Here is a 14,723-nt window from a genome sequence, read left to right as displayed (position 1 = left end):
CGTAGCAGGGGACCTAAATACCCCACTGTCGGATTTGGACAGACCATCCAAACAGAAAATCAATACGGAAATAACATCCTTAAATGACACTTTAGTCCAACTGGACATAACTGACATTTACAGAGACTTCCATCCCAAAACAGCTGCTTATACATTCTTCTCTAGTGCACATGGAATATTCTCAAGAATGACCACACATTGGGACACAGAGATAGCTTCAACAAATATAAGAGGGTTGAAATCATACCAACTATATTCTCTGATCATAATGCTTTGAAACTAGAGATCAACTGCAAAAAGAAATCAGGAAGAATCACGAATACATGGAAATTAAACAACTGAAGAATAACTGGGTCAGAGAAGAAATAAAAACAGAGATCAAGAGATATATAGAAATAAATGATAATGATAGTATAACATATCAAATCATTAGAAGCCTACCTCTAATGATATATCATTAGAAGCCTACCTCCAAAAATAAGAACGAGCCCAAATAAGTAACCTAACGCTTCATCTAAAAAAACTAGAAAAGGAAGAACAAATGAAACCTAAAGTCAACAGAAGGAAAGAAATCATCAAAATTAGAGCAGAAATAAATGAAATTGAAAACAAAAGAATAGAAAAAATAAATGCAACAAAGGGCTGGTTCTTTGAGAAGGTTAATAAATTGACAAACCTTGGCTAGACTCACTAAAGAAAAAAGAAAAAGGACACAAATAAACAAAATCAGAAATGAAAGAGGGGAAATTATGATTGATATCACAGAAATTCAAAGGATCACACAATACTATGAAAAAGTATATAACACCAAATTAATAACCTAGAAGAAATGAACCAGTACTTAGAAAAACCTACCAAAAAATAAAAGTCCAGGACCAGATGGCTTCATCAGTGAATTCTATCGAACATTCAAAGAAGATTTAACACCTATTCTCCTCAAACTCTTCCAAAAAATTTAAGAGGAGGCAATACTTCCCAACTCATTTTATGAGGCCAATATTACTCTGATACTAAAACCTAGCAAGGATAACACATGAAAAAACTACAGACCAATACCTCTCATGAACACAGATGCAAAAATCTTAAATACGATACTAGCAAACCATATACAGCAACGTATTAAAAAGATTATACACTACGATCAAGTTGGCTTCATCACAGGGACACAGGGATGGTTCAATATACGCAAATCGATTAATGTGATATACCATATAAACAAATTAACAAATTATCATATCAACAGATGCAGAAAAAGCCTTTGACAAGATACAGCATCCATTTATGATCAAAACACTTCACAAAATTGGTATAGAAGGAAAGTACCTTAACATAATAAAGGTCATCTGTGACAAACCCTTAGCCAATATTATGCTTAATGGTGAAAAACTAAAAACGTTCCCTCTAAGATCAGGAACAAAGCAAGGCTGTCTACTATTGCCACTCTTATTCAATAACATTGGAGGTCCTAGCAAGTGCAATTGGACAAGAGAAAGATATAAAAGGCATCCAAATAGAAAACGAAGACATCAAACTTTCACTATTTGCGGATGACATGATTCTCTATATAGAAAACCCTAAAGACTCCACAAGAACACTACTAGAAACAATAAACAAATACAGTAAAGTATCTGGATACAAGATCAACGTTCAAAAATCCATAGCATTCCTATATTCTAATAATGAAGTGTCAGAAAAAATAATTCCTTTTGCAATTGCAACAAAAAGAATAAAATACCTTGGAATAAATCTAACAAAACATGTGAAGGGCCTATGTAATGAAAACTATAAGACCCTATTAAAAGAAATCAAAGAAGATACAAAGAAATGGAAAGATACTCCATGTTTTTGGATTGGAAGAATCAACATAGTTAAAATGATCATATTACTTAAAGCATTATACAGATTTAATGCAATCCCCATCAAAATCCCATTGGCATTTTTTAAAGAAATAGAACCAAAAACTATCAGATTTGTATGGAAGCACAAAAGACCCCGAATTGCCAAAGCCATCCTGAGAAAAAAGAACAAGGCTGGAGGCATCACTCTGCCCAACTTCAAATTATACTACAAAGCGACAGTAATCAAAATGGCATGGTATTGGCAGGAAAACAGACATACAGACCAGTGGAAGAGAATTAAGAGTCCAGAAGTAAACCCATATTTATATGGGCAAACAATTTTTGACAAAAAAGCCAAAAACATACAGTGGAGAAAGGAAAGCCTCTTCAATAGATGGTGCTGGGAAAACTGGAAAGCCTCCTACGAAAGAATGAAACTAGATTGTCATCTTTCATCACACACCAAAATTAACTCGAAATGGAATAAGGACCTGAATATAAGACCTAAAATAATAACATGTATAGAAAAAAACACAGGAACGAAACTCAAGGACTTTGAACTTAAAGAGGATTTTATGAATTTGACCTCAAACACAAGGGAAGTAAAAGCTAAAATAAATGAATGGGACTACATCAAACTAAAAAGCTTTTGCTCAGCAAAAGAAACTGTCAAGAAGGTAAAGAGACAACCATCCGAATGGGAAATATATTTGCAAGCAACACCTCCGATAAGGGCCTAATATCCAAAATATACAAAGAACTCATACGACTCATTAACAACAAAAAAACCAATGATCCAATAAAAAAATGGGCAGAGGATCTGAACAGACACTTCTCCCCAGAACATACAAATGGTCAACAAATATATGAAAAGATGCTCAACATCGCTAGCTATTAGGGAAATGCAAATCAAAACCACAATGAGATACCATCTCACACCTGTTAGAATGGCTATAATCAACAGGACAAGCAATAACAAATGTTGGAGAGGATGTGGAGAAGCAGGAACTCTCATACACTGCTGGTGAGACTGCAAATTGGTATAGCTTCTATGGAAAACAGTATGGAGGTTCCTCAAAAAACTAAGAATTGATCTACTATATGATCCAGCAATCCCTCTACTGGGTATTTACCCCAAAGACTTGAAAACTCATATCTATAAAGATATTTGCACACCAATGTTCATAGCAGCATTATTCACAGTGGCCAGGACATGGAAGCAACTGAAGTGCCCTACGATAGATGACTGGCTAAAAAAGCTGTGGTACATATATACAATGGAATATTAAGTCATAAGAAGAGATGAAATACTGCCAATTGCGACAACATTGATGGAACGTGAGATAATCATGGTAAGCGAAATAAGCCAGACAGGTAAAGTTGAAAATCACATGATATCACTTATATATGGGATATAAACCTAAAAACAAATGAGCAGGACAAACAGAGACTCATGGATATGGACTACAGACTAGTGGTTATCAGAGGACTATAAAGTAGTGGTTACTAGTGGGGTGGGGGAGCAGGGGGAAGGTATATGGAGTAAACGGGGTCAAATTGGGGGTTAGGGGGAGTGTAAAGTGGGTAAAGGGGATCAAATATATGGTAGCTGAAGGAAACTGAACTTTGGGTGGTGAACACACAATAGAATATACAGATATCAAATAATAATGTACACCTGAAAATTATATGATTATATTAACCAATTTTACCCCAATAAACTTAATTAAAAGAAAAAGATCAGATAGTATAGTTTTTCTGAAGAATATTCAAAACAATTTTTTCCAAATATGCTTGTGATCTGAAATGATAATGAAGACTCTATCGAGCAATGTGAGAGTAACTTTACTGCTTAAAATTTGAAACCCCAGATTTCACAATGTATCCAAATTTAAAAAACCACCAAATGGATTTATAAAACCTCTAGAAACAGGGTAGAATTTAGTTCTATTTTAAAAAAAAATGTAAATCTATTATTTGGAAATTTGGAAAATAATGTTTTTGATTTTCTGAGCTACTATTTTTTTACACAACTGGTTCTATAAACTTGCAATGATTTGAAAATAATGCACATGTTCTTTAAATATGAGGGAATTTTATAAAGGACGAATTTATTTTGAGGCAATGACTATTATTAATATTTTGAAATCGTTCCTTAAGACCTTTTTTATGACTTCTTTATTACGCAGTTGAGGTCATTTAGTACATTTTTTATTATTTACTTTTTTATAATGATAAAAAACCCAACATAAAATTTATCATCTTAACCATTTTAACCATTTTTAAGTTTACAGTTCAGTAATGTTAAGTACATTCACACTGTTGTATTTTAATTTTTAAGAAGTTAACATACAGAGGCTAAGGGCTATAAGTACAAACATTTCAGTAAGATTTTAACATATTATAATATTGTATTTTGCCTCAAATGAACTGTTACAGGAATACCACTGCTACTTGAATACTAAATGAACAAATACCTAAGTATTTGTTTTTCAAAACAGTACAAATTTTCAAAAATTTTATATTTACATATAATTTATATATTTATATATTATATATAAAATAAGCTAAAACTCATTAGATCAAAAATTTTATCTCAGAGTAATTTCTTACATTAGTTGTAGCTAGCATGTTCTCTGGATCAATTAGAGTACGAAGAAGTCCCATTAGCTGAACAGCACCTCCTAGCTCAGGATCAGTATCACAGATCATTTGTTCAATTACTACATTAATGAGAAGAATATCCTGAAAGAAAATGGTTCCATTAGACCTGGTTTAGATATAAGACAAATACAGCAGCTGAAAGAACAAAATCATCATCACAAAGAAAAAAAACTCGAAAGAATGGATGAACTTATTTTAACTTTATTTTTCCTAACGTTTCTCAAAGTTTTGTAAAAATATTGGAGTGAAAATAACCCACTTAAAAAAAAAAAAAGCAAAGCATGCCACAGCTTACGGTACCATCAACATATGGAAGTGGAAAACACTGTATTTGCTTATTGTTTTTCAATAAAAAACTTTATTGTTATATTAGTAACATGCCCTCGGGTCTTAATATTAAGAGCTACAAAGCAGCTTGCAGGTAACAAAATATGTCTTCTGGTTGTATTTTTAAAGTAGAAATCTTGAGCATTAAATTAGGATACAAAACAACTGTTCACATCAAAGGAAAGTTTTGACATCGACTCAATGGATTTGAAAATTTGTTTATTATTGGGGGAAGAAAGGGAGTAATTGAAGGACATAAGGGAACTGCATGGAATGAAGATAAATGTCTTAAGTTGGGAGAATTCTGGAAGTAATAAACAGAAAGCTTCAGTACAAAGCACTTTGTTATCATTTTGTTTTGTTAACCCTTCCAAAACTTAATATACTGTGTTATCCAAAACTAATATTTCCCTGCGAAGCTGTTCATTAACTTAAACGCATTAAAGAATCAACAAAACCATGTCATGGCAATTTGCTTAAGATTAGAATCCTACCATCTACCATGTTTCAAAATTTGATCACCAATAAGTCAATTCTATCATGGCAACAGAGACAGAATGAAAGTTTTTCAAAGAACAATTTTGAAATAAAATTCACAGAGCTACATTAATCAACCCAGACCCAAGCCTCATTTCAATTAGAGGGTTAAAGAGCAGACTCCACATTAATCTGTTGCTGTTTCTTATTCTGGTATGTGCAGCAAAGTGTTATCTCATATAAAATGTTAAGATATTACAAAAAGGTATGGGCCAGTGAGCTGCTATGAACAATGCTCAGAACAATGCTATGGCATATACTTTAAATATATGTCAAAATGTAAAACTTGAATTCTATCATTTAATTAAGGCCTCAGGTAATTTGCTTGATTATATATAATACACTTATATATAAATTCATTCACTTAAAATGAGGAAAAAAATTAATAATTAATTAATTTAGGTTATATCCAAATAAAAACAAAGTGGCAAGAAAAACTTCTTACAGTATATAGTACATACACTAAAATGTCATTTCAATATATGCTCTTTAAACTTTTTATTGTCTTCTTTCTCAAATGCAGTTTCTCCCAAATCCTGCTTCCATAAGTATCAATGTCAAACTCTGCTAGTCTGTCTACAAGCTGAGATAAAAGGGGAATGACCTGTGCTGAGAGGCCCATAATTTGGTAATGTGTAGAAGTACAAAAAGCCTATTTATATATTAAACAGTGAAAAAGAAAACTACTGAAAACTAGGGCTACAGAAAACTACATTTTCAGGAGATAAGAACTGCCTTTCTCAAAGATCTGTAAGACTTCTCTGCCAAGAAAAGTATATGCACCACTGAATGCAGGGTACCCAAGCTTGAGATAAGGAGGCACAAAGAGGTCAGTAGGTAAAGGGGAATTTTTAGGTTTAAAGATTATTACTTCTTTCTTTTTAAAGGTTGCCACCAACCCAATAGAATTTAGCACGTAGGATCCTTAATTTTTAAAATTAAAAATTTATCTTCTTTTGTGGGCTAAAAATTATTTTGAAGCATACAAAATTTTTAAATTACAAAATGGCTAGATGTCAGAAAATTCAGGGAAATGAAAGGCTTTGAAGACTGTTTAAGAAAGCGAGAAATTGAAAATGGGACTTTTTATAGTTAAAAATCAGTAACTGCTTCTCTAAGTCTCATGCAGCAATTAAATGTAAACATAAAATATTTCTAATGAAAACAGAAATAAAAGCTTTATGAGTTCTTAAAGTTAGTAATTTATTCTTTTCATGGTGTGAGATTTTGTGATGAATGCCTTTAATCACACACATCACTAAGGATAGAGCACTGAGTGTTAATTTCAACGTAATCTTTTGTAAAGGCTGGCACTAAATTAGGAATATCAACAGTGAGATAAACTAGGTATTTATTTCTTTAAAGTCAGATTTGGCATTATTTGGGTTTACGAAAAAACCTTAAAAGATACTTAACACAAAATATTTCTTCTATTTCTTTTCTACTGCCTTAAACGATACCATTAACCCAAACTGATTCTAAATAAAATTTTTTTAAAAAACATTGGAAATAGATATCAAAGATAGACATAAAAATCTAAGTGAAGAGATTAAACATAAAAGAACTGTAGTTTAATTTAATAGTAACTCAAACAAGGATCAAATTAACATTGGGATTCAAAACCTTTAAGAAGAGACATCATTATATTTTAGTTATTTTCTACTTAAAATATATTTAATATAAGAAAGTACTTTAAATTACTGCTACATATTTTAAAAATAAAGAGAAGGTAAAAATATTTCTGTAGTAAGGAAACACAATATTGGTCTCATTATTAAATGTTCACCCTACCAAACCCACTACCCCCAGCCCCCCACATCTTAACAAGTGAAAGTAACTTCTTAGTTATACTATACTAGATAAGTGCCAGACCTTTGGGCTTGAAATTATATTTCATTAGCATTTGAAACTTTTTAAAGGCCAACATGTAAGAATTTGTTTCTATGGTAATCTATTAAGTTCAACACTAGTTTGTGTATATATATATATTTACAATCAATACAACCTAATCCAAATCAATTGGTATATATTCTGGGCTTGCCAAAGTCACAAATGATCAGAAATCTACTATTTTGCTTCATAATAAATTATGATTATGGCTGTTCTTAACAGCTTGCAAATACTATTCTACAGGCAATTCACAAAGAATCAGGGCACTATTACTTACATCATCACTCTGCTGGGCCTCTTGCATTACAAATTCTCGGACCATGGATGGACTAAACTCTACTAGATAAGAGAATATATCTGTAGCAGCTGATCTGACTTGCAAATCATCCATGCCCTGATAAAAGGAAAATGAGGTTATTTAAAGACTGTTAACGAAAGTTATATTGTGTTTTCCTCTTCCTTCTCAAATCTATGTACACCTCCGGCTTTTTGGATTTAATTGTACTGGAATCAAAATATATAACCTCTCCAACCTTTTCTTCCTTTCCATTTAGAAATATTGAAAGCTTTTAGGCAGTTCAATGATTAGTTTCTGCCAACTGTTACCATCACAAAGATATATCCTCAGAGAATTTAAATATATGAATTCGTGCAGGATTATAAAACTATGCTTTATAAATGCTGTAATAATTTTTTTTCTTGGGGAGGGGGAATTCTTGATTTAAATATATGTAAAATTGTGAATGTTTTCTCCAGGTTAAGGCTTCAAAACCTTCCAGAATCTGTCTTTGGTCCCAGATTTGCCAGTTATTTTATGCCTTAGTAACTGATTCTCTCTTTTATGACTCTCCTAATAGAGGATGCTTGTGAAAACACTTTTGGTATTTTCATGACTTAGTTTTCTAAAATAGTGATCCTGAAAATATTCCCTTAACTCAGCAGTTCTCAAAGTATGGTCCAGGGAATCCCAGCAAGGGGTTTTAAGACTCTTTTTAGGAAATACATAAAATTAAAACTAAAACTATTTCCATAGTAGTAAATAATACTAAGGCATTATTGACCTTTTTCAAGGCATTACTAACCTTTTTTACTCTATCACAAGTATAGTGGGTTTTTCTGGAGGCTAAAAGACGTGATACCACAACAAATTAAATGCAAAAGCTGCTATGAGACTCTAGCTATCTTCTATTAAGCCAGATATTAAAGAGAATGGCAAAAAATGTGAAACAATGCCACTCTTCTCACTATTTGAATTAATACTTGTAAAATTTCTCATTTTTTCATATAATAAATACCAATGGATGAAACTCATAAACGAAAATATGAGAACCATTGCCCTAAACCCATATTGTAGCATGAGCCCCTTTGGTCTAGTGTGCCCTTGACTCTACTCATTGGTCTAAAAGGGAAAGATATTTTATTAGTTTCTATGAAACACTTAATATTGTTACTGAAGAGAAAATAGTTATGTAAAAACATGTGGGATTTTTATTCACCTGAAGCCATATTATATGCAAGTGATTACATATAAAATTATAAATTTAATAAAAATATGAAGACTGAAAACACTGTTGTAATAATTCACTACTATAAAGTGAATCATAACTTAAATTATAAAATTCAATATGCATTACTATAATACTTTTCACCCATAATATAAATCATAATATATTCACAATTTCAAAAACATGAATAAAAGTTATATAATTACCATTACAATTTCAAGAGCAGGAAGAATCCCCAACTTTGCCAAAGTTTTGAAAAATGCATCCCTGTTTTGAGGTTGTAATGTCTGAGAAAATGCACAAAATTCCTTGAAAAAATTAACCTGTAATGTTAGAAAGTATAGTGAGACATTGACACACATAAAAGTAAACTTGGGGCACACTGTAATGTGATCAATCACAGTGTGGAATTCATCCTTAACGAGGATCTTGACTTCTCAGGGTATCCTGGTTCCTCAAAACCTACATTAAAGTATGTATTAGAAACTAGCATCTCATTAAAAGTAAACTTTGAATTATTTTTGAAACACTTGAACAATTAACTCTCTAAAGACATTACAGTGTACACATTATATGTACAGTCTGAGAGCATATACATATTATTTTCAATTTATGATTAAAGTATAAAAATGACAGGTAAGGCAGATATTTTGAATTAGAGCACACATTTTCACAGAAACCATGCTATAATAAACCATGGCTGGTTTCTAGGGAGCTCTCAAAGTATGATTCAATTTTTAAGAATTGGAAAGGGCATTACAGATTCCCTAAAGGACTAATTTTATAAATGAGAAAATTGAGTAGGCTATTAGAAATAACTACACCAAAAGTGACTTGATTGATTTTAAGTCAGCAATTTTTCATTACTTCTTAAAACCCAAGAATCTGATTATAATGTTTGAAAAAATGACAAAATGCTGGTAAATAGCAATCACTATTTTCTTTCTCCAAAGCATAGCCTATGTCTCAAAAAAGTGATTATTTGAAAGAAAAAAACATTTCCAAGAAGCAATTATTTATCATTCATTTACTTAAGAAGCATTTTCCTTATCACTTATTTAAAAAGAAAAGCATCTCTATAATGTGAGTATCTACATCCATGAAAATATGTCAGTTTGTAATTCTGTCCCAACATAAACCATATATCTGATTTTGGGATTTGTAAGGCACACAATTTCCCTCAGTGGGTGGAGGGGGGCAGGAAATCTACATCAAAATACCTTAAGAAATTTCCAAAATACACAAAACAATTACATTTAAGAAAATTTGAGAATAATAATTTATAGTATAATTTAAGTATATATCTTTCATCTCATACTAATTATAAAAAGTCTCTCTTAACAAATTCAGTATTAAAAGCCTGTATGCCAAAAGAGTAAGTGCTCTTTAAGGACTTGAATTTCAAGAATAAATGACTTACCAATTCACGCCGTTTATCATCATCTGTAGCCTCATCTGTTAATTGTGCAAAAACTTCAGATAAAAACTTCTCATCTTCCTACATGAGAAAAAATATTTACTATGAAATGTTAACAAAAGTATAAAGTTACATTCATTTATGTAATTTACACAAATTATATTAATTCCAGGGTGTAATCATGTTATAATTTTCAAAACCTGACTACACCATTCAGTATTAGTTATACATACATTAATATTTCACTTAACAAGAAACCTCAATTATAAAGAACTCTTTGGAAAACAATAATAGATGTTCTAGAAGTCATGCATGAAAACTCATTTACTTTATCTTAGAGCCTCTCTAGCTCTTCTCAGGTCTATTTACCCTTAATTTAAATGTAATTCAAATAAGTTTAAAAATCATATTGTCAGTCCACAGCTGATTAGAAAAATTATATAAATATGGTACAGGGACAATAGTAAAGGAGGCTGAATTCTGGCAGTGAAAAGATTAAAAAGCCTTTTAACCCTTTACCAATTTAGAAAAAAAAGTGCAGCTCGCTGCCAGCATTATTTTAACATCGCATGCAGGAATGCTACATTTTCTAAGATTTGACATTTTCAGCAATCGAGAATTACTGTATTTTGTAAATGGAAATACCACTACTAAAAACAGAATGTTATAAACAGAATGATGTCATTTGTTTCCAAGCACCATCAATATACTAGAGTGATGTGAAAATAATAATAAAAGTGAGATATTTCATGGCAAACTTTGGGGGTAAGATTAGGACTGTAATCCACGAGTTTTCTTGGGGTAAATGCTGCAGCTGCAAGCACCATGGGTGATTATTCTTGGGGCAAACAGGAAATGGGTTGAAACACAAGCACTCATGGAAATAATTTAGGGACATTTGGTGTAGTCTTACATGTTCTGTGGTCCCCAAGGATGTAACTAAACGACAAAACACTACAATAACTGCTTTTCATACTGATGACTCTAAGGTATTAAATGACAGATGTGTTAATTTCTTGAAGCACTGTTTAAAAGGACACACAGAAAACACAGTAGAATATGTACTGTATGATCTTACTTTTAACATAAATTTGTGCGAAGCGGTATCAATCCCTTAGAGCCTCTCTGAAATATGGTAAAATATATATGAAAAAATAAATGAATGAAAACTACTAGGTACGATCATGGAGACTATAATATGCTTTCCCACACCACATCCACTGAAGCTCCTCAAAAACACAACACAGAGCAATAACCCCTTTCATTAGCGTGACTCAGAATGGTGTTTCTTTTGTTATTTATTTCTTTCACTTCTTTTAGACTTTTATGTACTAAGGCCTGAACCATCCATTTTCTGAGAGAGTTCAACTGTATATGTAATTGTCTTTAATTTATCTTTTGAATCACTTTTTCCAAATTGCTTCTGTCTGAATATTTTAGGATGTGGGGAATAAGAACACATTTACCTCCATTTGTACCTTTTATGAATTTGTTACCTTCTTGCATCTCTCCCAGATTAAATCTTCCATTTCTGTCTAAACATGTTTTACTTTTGCAAAATATTTTCATAGGAAAATAGTTCCAATTCTTTGATAAATGTTATTTCCCATTTAAATTCTTCTTATGTTATTCATTATTTGTGTGCTGACAAAACTGCATAAAGTATTAACAGAAGCAATTTCAAGTATTATAGTCTGACAGGAGAATGCTTTGATTTCTAGGTTTTTTTCCTTGATTTCTAACATTATTCTTAATAATATTCTACAAAGCACTCTGTCCCAATATATGTATTAAGGAAGCAACTGATTAATAGCATAAAGCTTATCATGAACACAGATGGAATGTTTCCCCTTAAATCTCTGGTTCTCCAAGCTATTAACTAGTCTCTTTAGATCACTATAGACACACACACAAACCCCAAAAAAACAAAACTCAGAACTAATACAATTTTCATATAAACACATAAATTTAGAATTAGATTGGAATTTAAGAGATTACCGAAAGATTGCCTAGTCCACTTTCCTGCTTCTTTCTGCCTGTTAGTCATCTTACTCAGTGCCTAGTCCAATTTTAAATTTCATGAGACTGAGGTACAAAGAGTGGAGTTATTTGAGGATAGCTAGTGACAGAGATGGATTTAAAATCCAAATCTCCTGCATAATGTGATTTTCATCACTTCCACCAGATAAAATAAACTACAGGACAGATTCTGAAGTAGTTTGAAGTCATGGAACAAACCAAAGCAACACACACAGACAAACTAGAATAGGACAAATCTATAAGATAAAATTTAATGTTAAATCCTATATTTGAGTCCACAAACCTCTATAACAAAATAAAAAACCCGTATTATTATAAACAAATGTTTTCTTAAAGGTACTGAAAGATTTTATATATTTAATTAGTAATTGGGATGAAAAGTTAGACATTTCTCTTTCAGTGCTGAAATGATATATGCAAAGTATGTCAAAAACAAAGTAAAATCACTGATCCTACCAAGTTTGTTTTAGCTCAACTCTTATCTATGGAATAGTGGAAACATATGTAATATGTTAAAATGTCAAGATTTGAGATACTCGTCCTTCATCATTTCTAGTGAAGGGAAAAGTTAAAACTTTTTGTTCTGAAAAGGATCTTAATCAGTAGCAGTTTTGTGTGGAAATAACTTCATTTTATCAGCTTTTATGAATTTAATTTGTAAAACATTTTAAAGTATAATTCTCAGTTCTGAGCAAAGGGATTTTTGAACTACAATTAGCTAGAAAATTCAAGTCAACTAAAATCTTATTTCCCTGTCATGCTTAAGAGAATCTCAACAGGTATTAGAGTACATACTAGGAGCTAGTGACCATGCTAAATGCTTTCATATAATTTCTCAGTTGATTAATCTAACTTAGGCTAGAAGTGAGGTACCTTCTGGCACAAAGGAGATAACTAAGTGGCAAATTTTACATCAACAATAGGCAGTTCACAGTATCTGGCAATTCCATTTAAATACATCTCATGGACCAGAAATGAATAGGGTATTTTTTTTTTTAAGCTATACTTTATTATATAATTATAGCTGTCAGAAATAAACCTATGACAAAATATGTAAAATGACATACAAAGTGTTATAAATATTTTTAAATTAGTTTGCATAATTTATTTTTTAAAACATAAAGCAATGATTTACTATTATGGTTTTAGCAACCCTTCTGAAGTCAAAAGCAGTCCTTCTGAAGTCAAAAGCAGTCATTTGAAAGGTTTCTGTTACTGGGTCCTTTATATCAACTATATTGACTGTGAGTCTATTTCCAATCTCCTGAGACTGCAACTGTTTTTCTGTCAGGAACTGAAATGGCACCCTGATTTGTACTGTTATCATTTTTAAAAAGCAGGTAAAGTAAAGTAACAACAAAAGATAGGGAAACGATGCTTGGAAGTACTATAAAAAAGAGTCTCATAACTAAATACTAAGTCAGAGAGTCTCAACTTTTTGGTCTCTGGATACCTATGAACTCTTAAAAATGAGTCAGGGCCCCAAAGAGCTTTATCATATTGGTTACATTTATCAATATTTACCGTACTTAAAATTAACTTAAAACTAAGACATTTAAAAACATTTATTAATTTGTTTTAAAAATAAGCTATTATGTAAATAGTTTTTATGAGAAAGAACTATATGATCTAAAATTTTAAAAATTTATAAAGAAGAGTGGCTCTGTTTTACATTTTTGGAAATCTCTTTAATGTTTCGCCTATCAGAAAACAGCTAGAGTCCCATATATTCTTTAGCATTCAGTATATCATGATAGGCTGTTTTGGTTGAAATATAATGAAGAAAATACAGCCACACACTGACATAAAGTTGGAAAAGAGAAAACCTCACAAACCTCTCTAGAAGGGCTCGAGAGATCCACAACTATACATGAGAACCACTACACTAAGTACACAGTAGCTGCTAATAAACTCAGTAACTCATATGTAAATTATAAAGAGTTACGTAGAAAACTGTGTATATAGTATACTATCACAAGTAAAGCAAATTCTTCAAAATCATGTTAACTACAGTTAGGGTATAAAGTATTAACATGATGGTATAAAACTCCTATTTTACAACCCAAGGAGACAATAAAATCAACCTCATGCAGAAAATGATCTATCATATCCTGAAAATTAATGAAGGTTTCTCAATCTTGGCTGAATATCTGAATTATTTGGGAAGTTTTAAGCACTCACACATATAGATATCCCAATAATAAATGGGTCTCATAAAATGTAATAAAAGATACTTTTAAAAATAGCTGCTTCTGTTTGAGATGATGAAAAAGTTCTGGAAATAGACAGAGATGATAGGTATATAACACTGTGAATGTACTTAATGTTATGAATTGTACATTTAATTGTTAAAATGGCAAATTTTATGTCATGTATATCCTATTAATTTTTAAAAAGCAAAAAAGTAAGTCAAAAAAACCCAGCTACATCATAGCCACTTAAAAATGTAAAAAGTCACATTAAAAAATAATTCTCTCTCAGAAAGCCATGACATAAAGCAAACGA

The 14,723-nt window shown here is 31.4% G+C and overlaps 1 protein-coding gene across 2 annotated transcripts in view; it reads right to left on the bottom strand.

Moving 5' to 3' along the window:
- PPP4R3B (protein phosphatase 4 regulatory subunit 3B) overlaps nt 1-14,723 on the bottom strand; it is a 58,037-nt gene that overhangs the window by 24,801 nt on the left and 18,513 nt on the right. For both annotated transcript variants that reach the window (XM_011363946.2, XM_011363947.2), the window contains exons 5-8: nt 10,182-10,259; nt 8,968-9,084; nt 7,534-7,650; nt 4,452-4,583 (exon numbers count right to left, since the gene is read on the bottom strand). In XM_011363946.2, the coding sequence (XP_011362248.1) occupies nt 4,452-4,583; nt 7,534-7,650; nt 8,968-9,084; nt 10,182-10,259 (444 nt within the window). The remainder of the gene's footprint in view (nt 1-4,451; nt 4,584-7,533; nt 7,651-8,967; nt 9,085-10,181; nt 10,260-14,723) is intronic.

Source organism: Pteropus vampyrus, unplaced genomic scaffold (genome assembly GCF_000151845.1).
Source record: "Pteropus vampyrus isolate Shadow unplaced genomic scaffold, Pvam_2.0 Scaffold91, whole genome shotgun sequence".
In the NCBI taxonomy this organism is placed as follows: Eukaryota; Metazoa; Chordata; class Mammalia; order Chiroptera; family Pteropodidae; genus Pteropus; species Pteropus vampyrus.
Note: the sequence above shows the minus strand (reverse complement) of the source record. Positions and strands in the feature narration are given on the sequence as shown.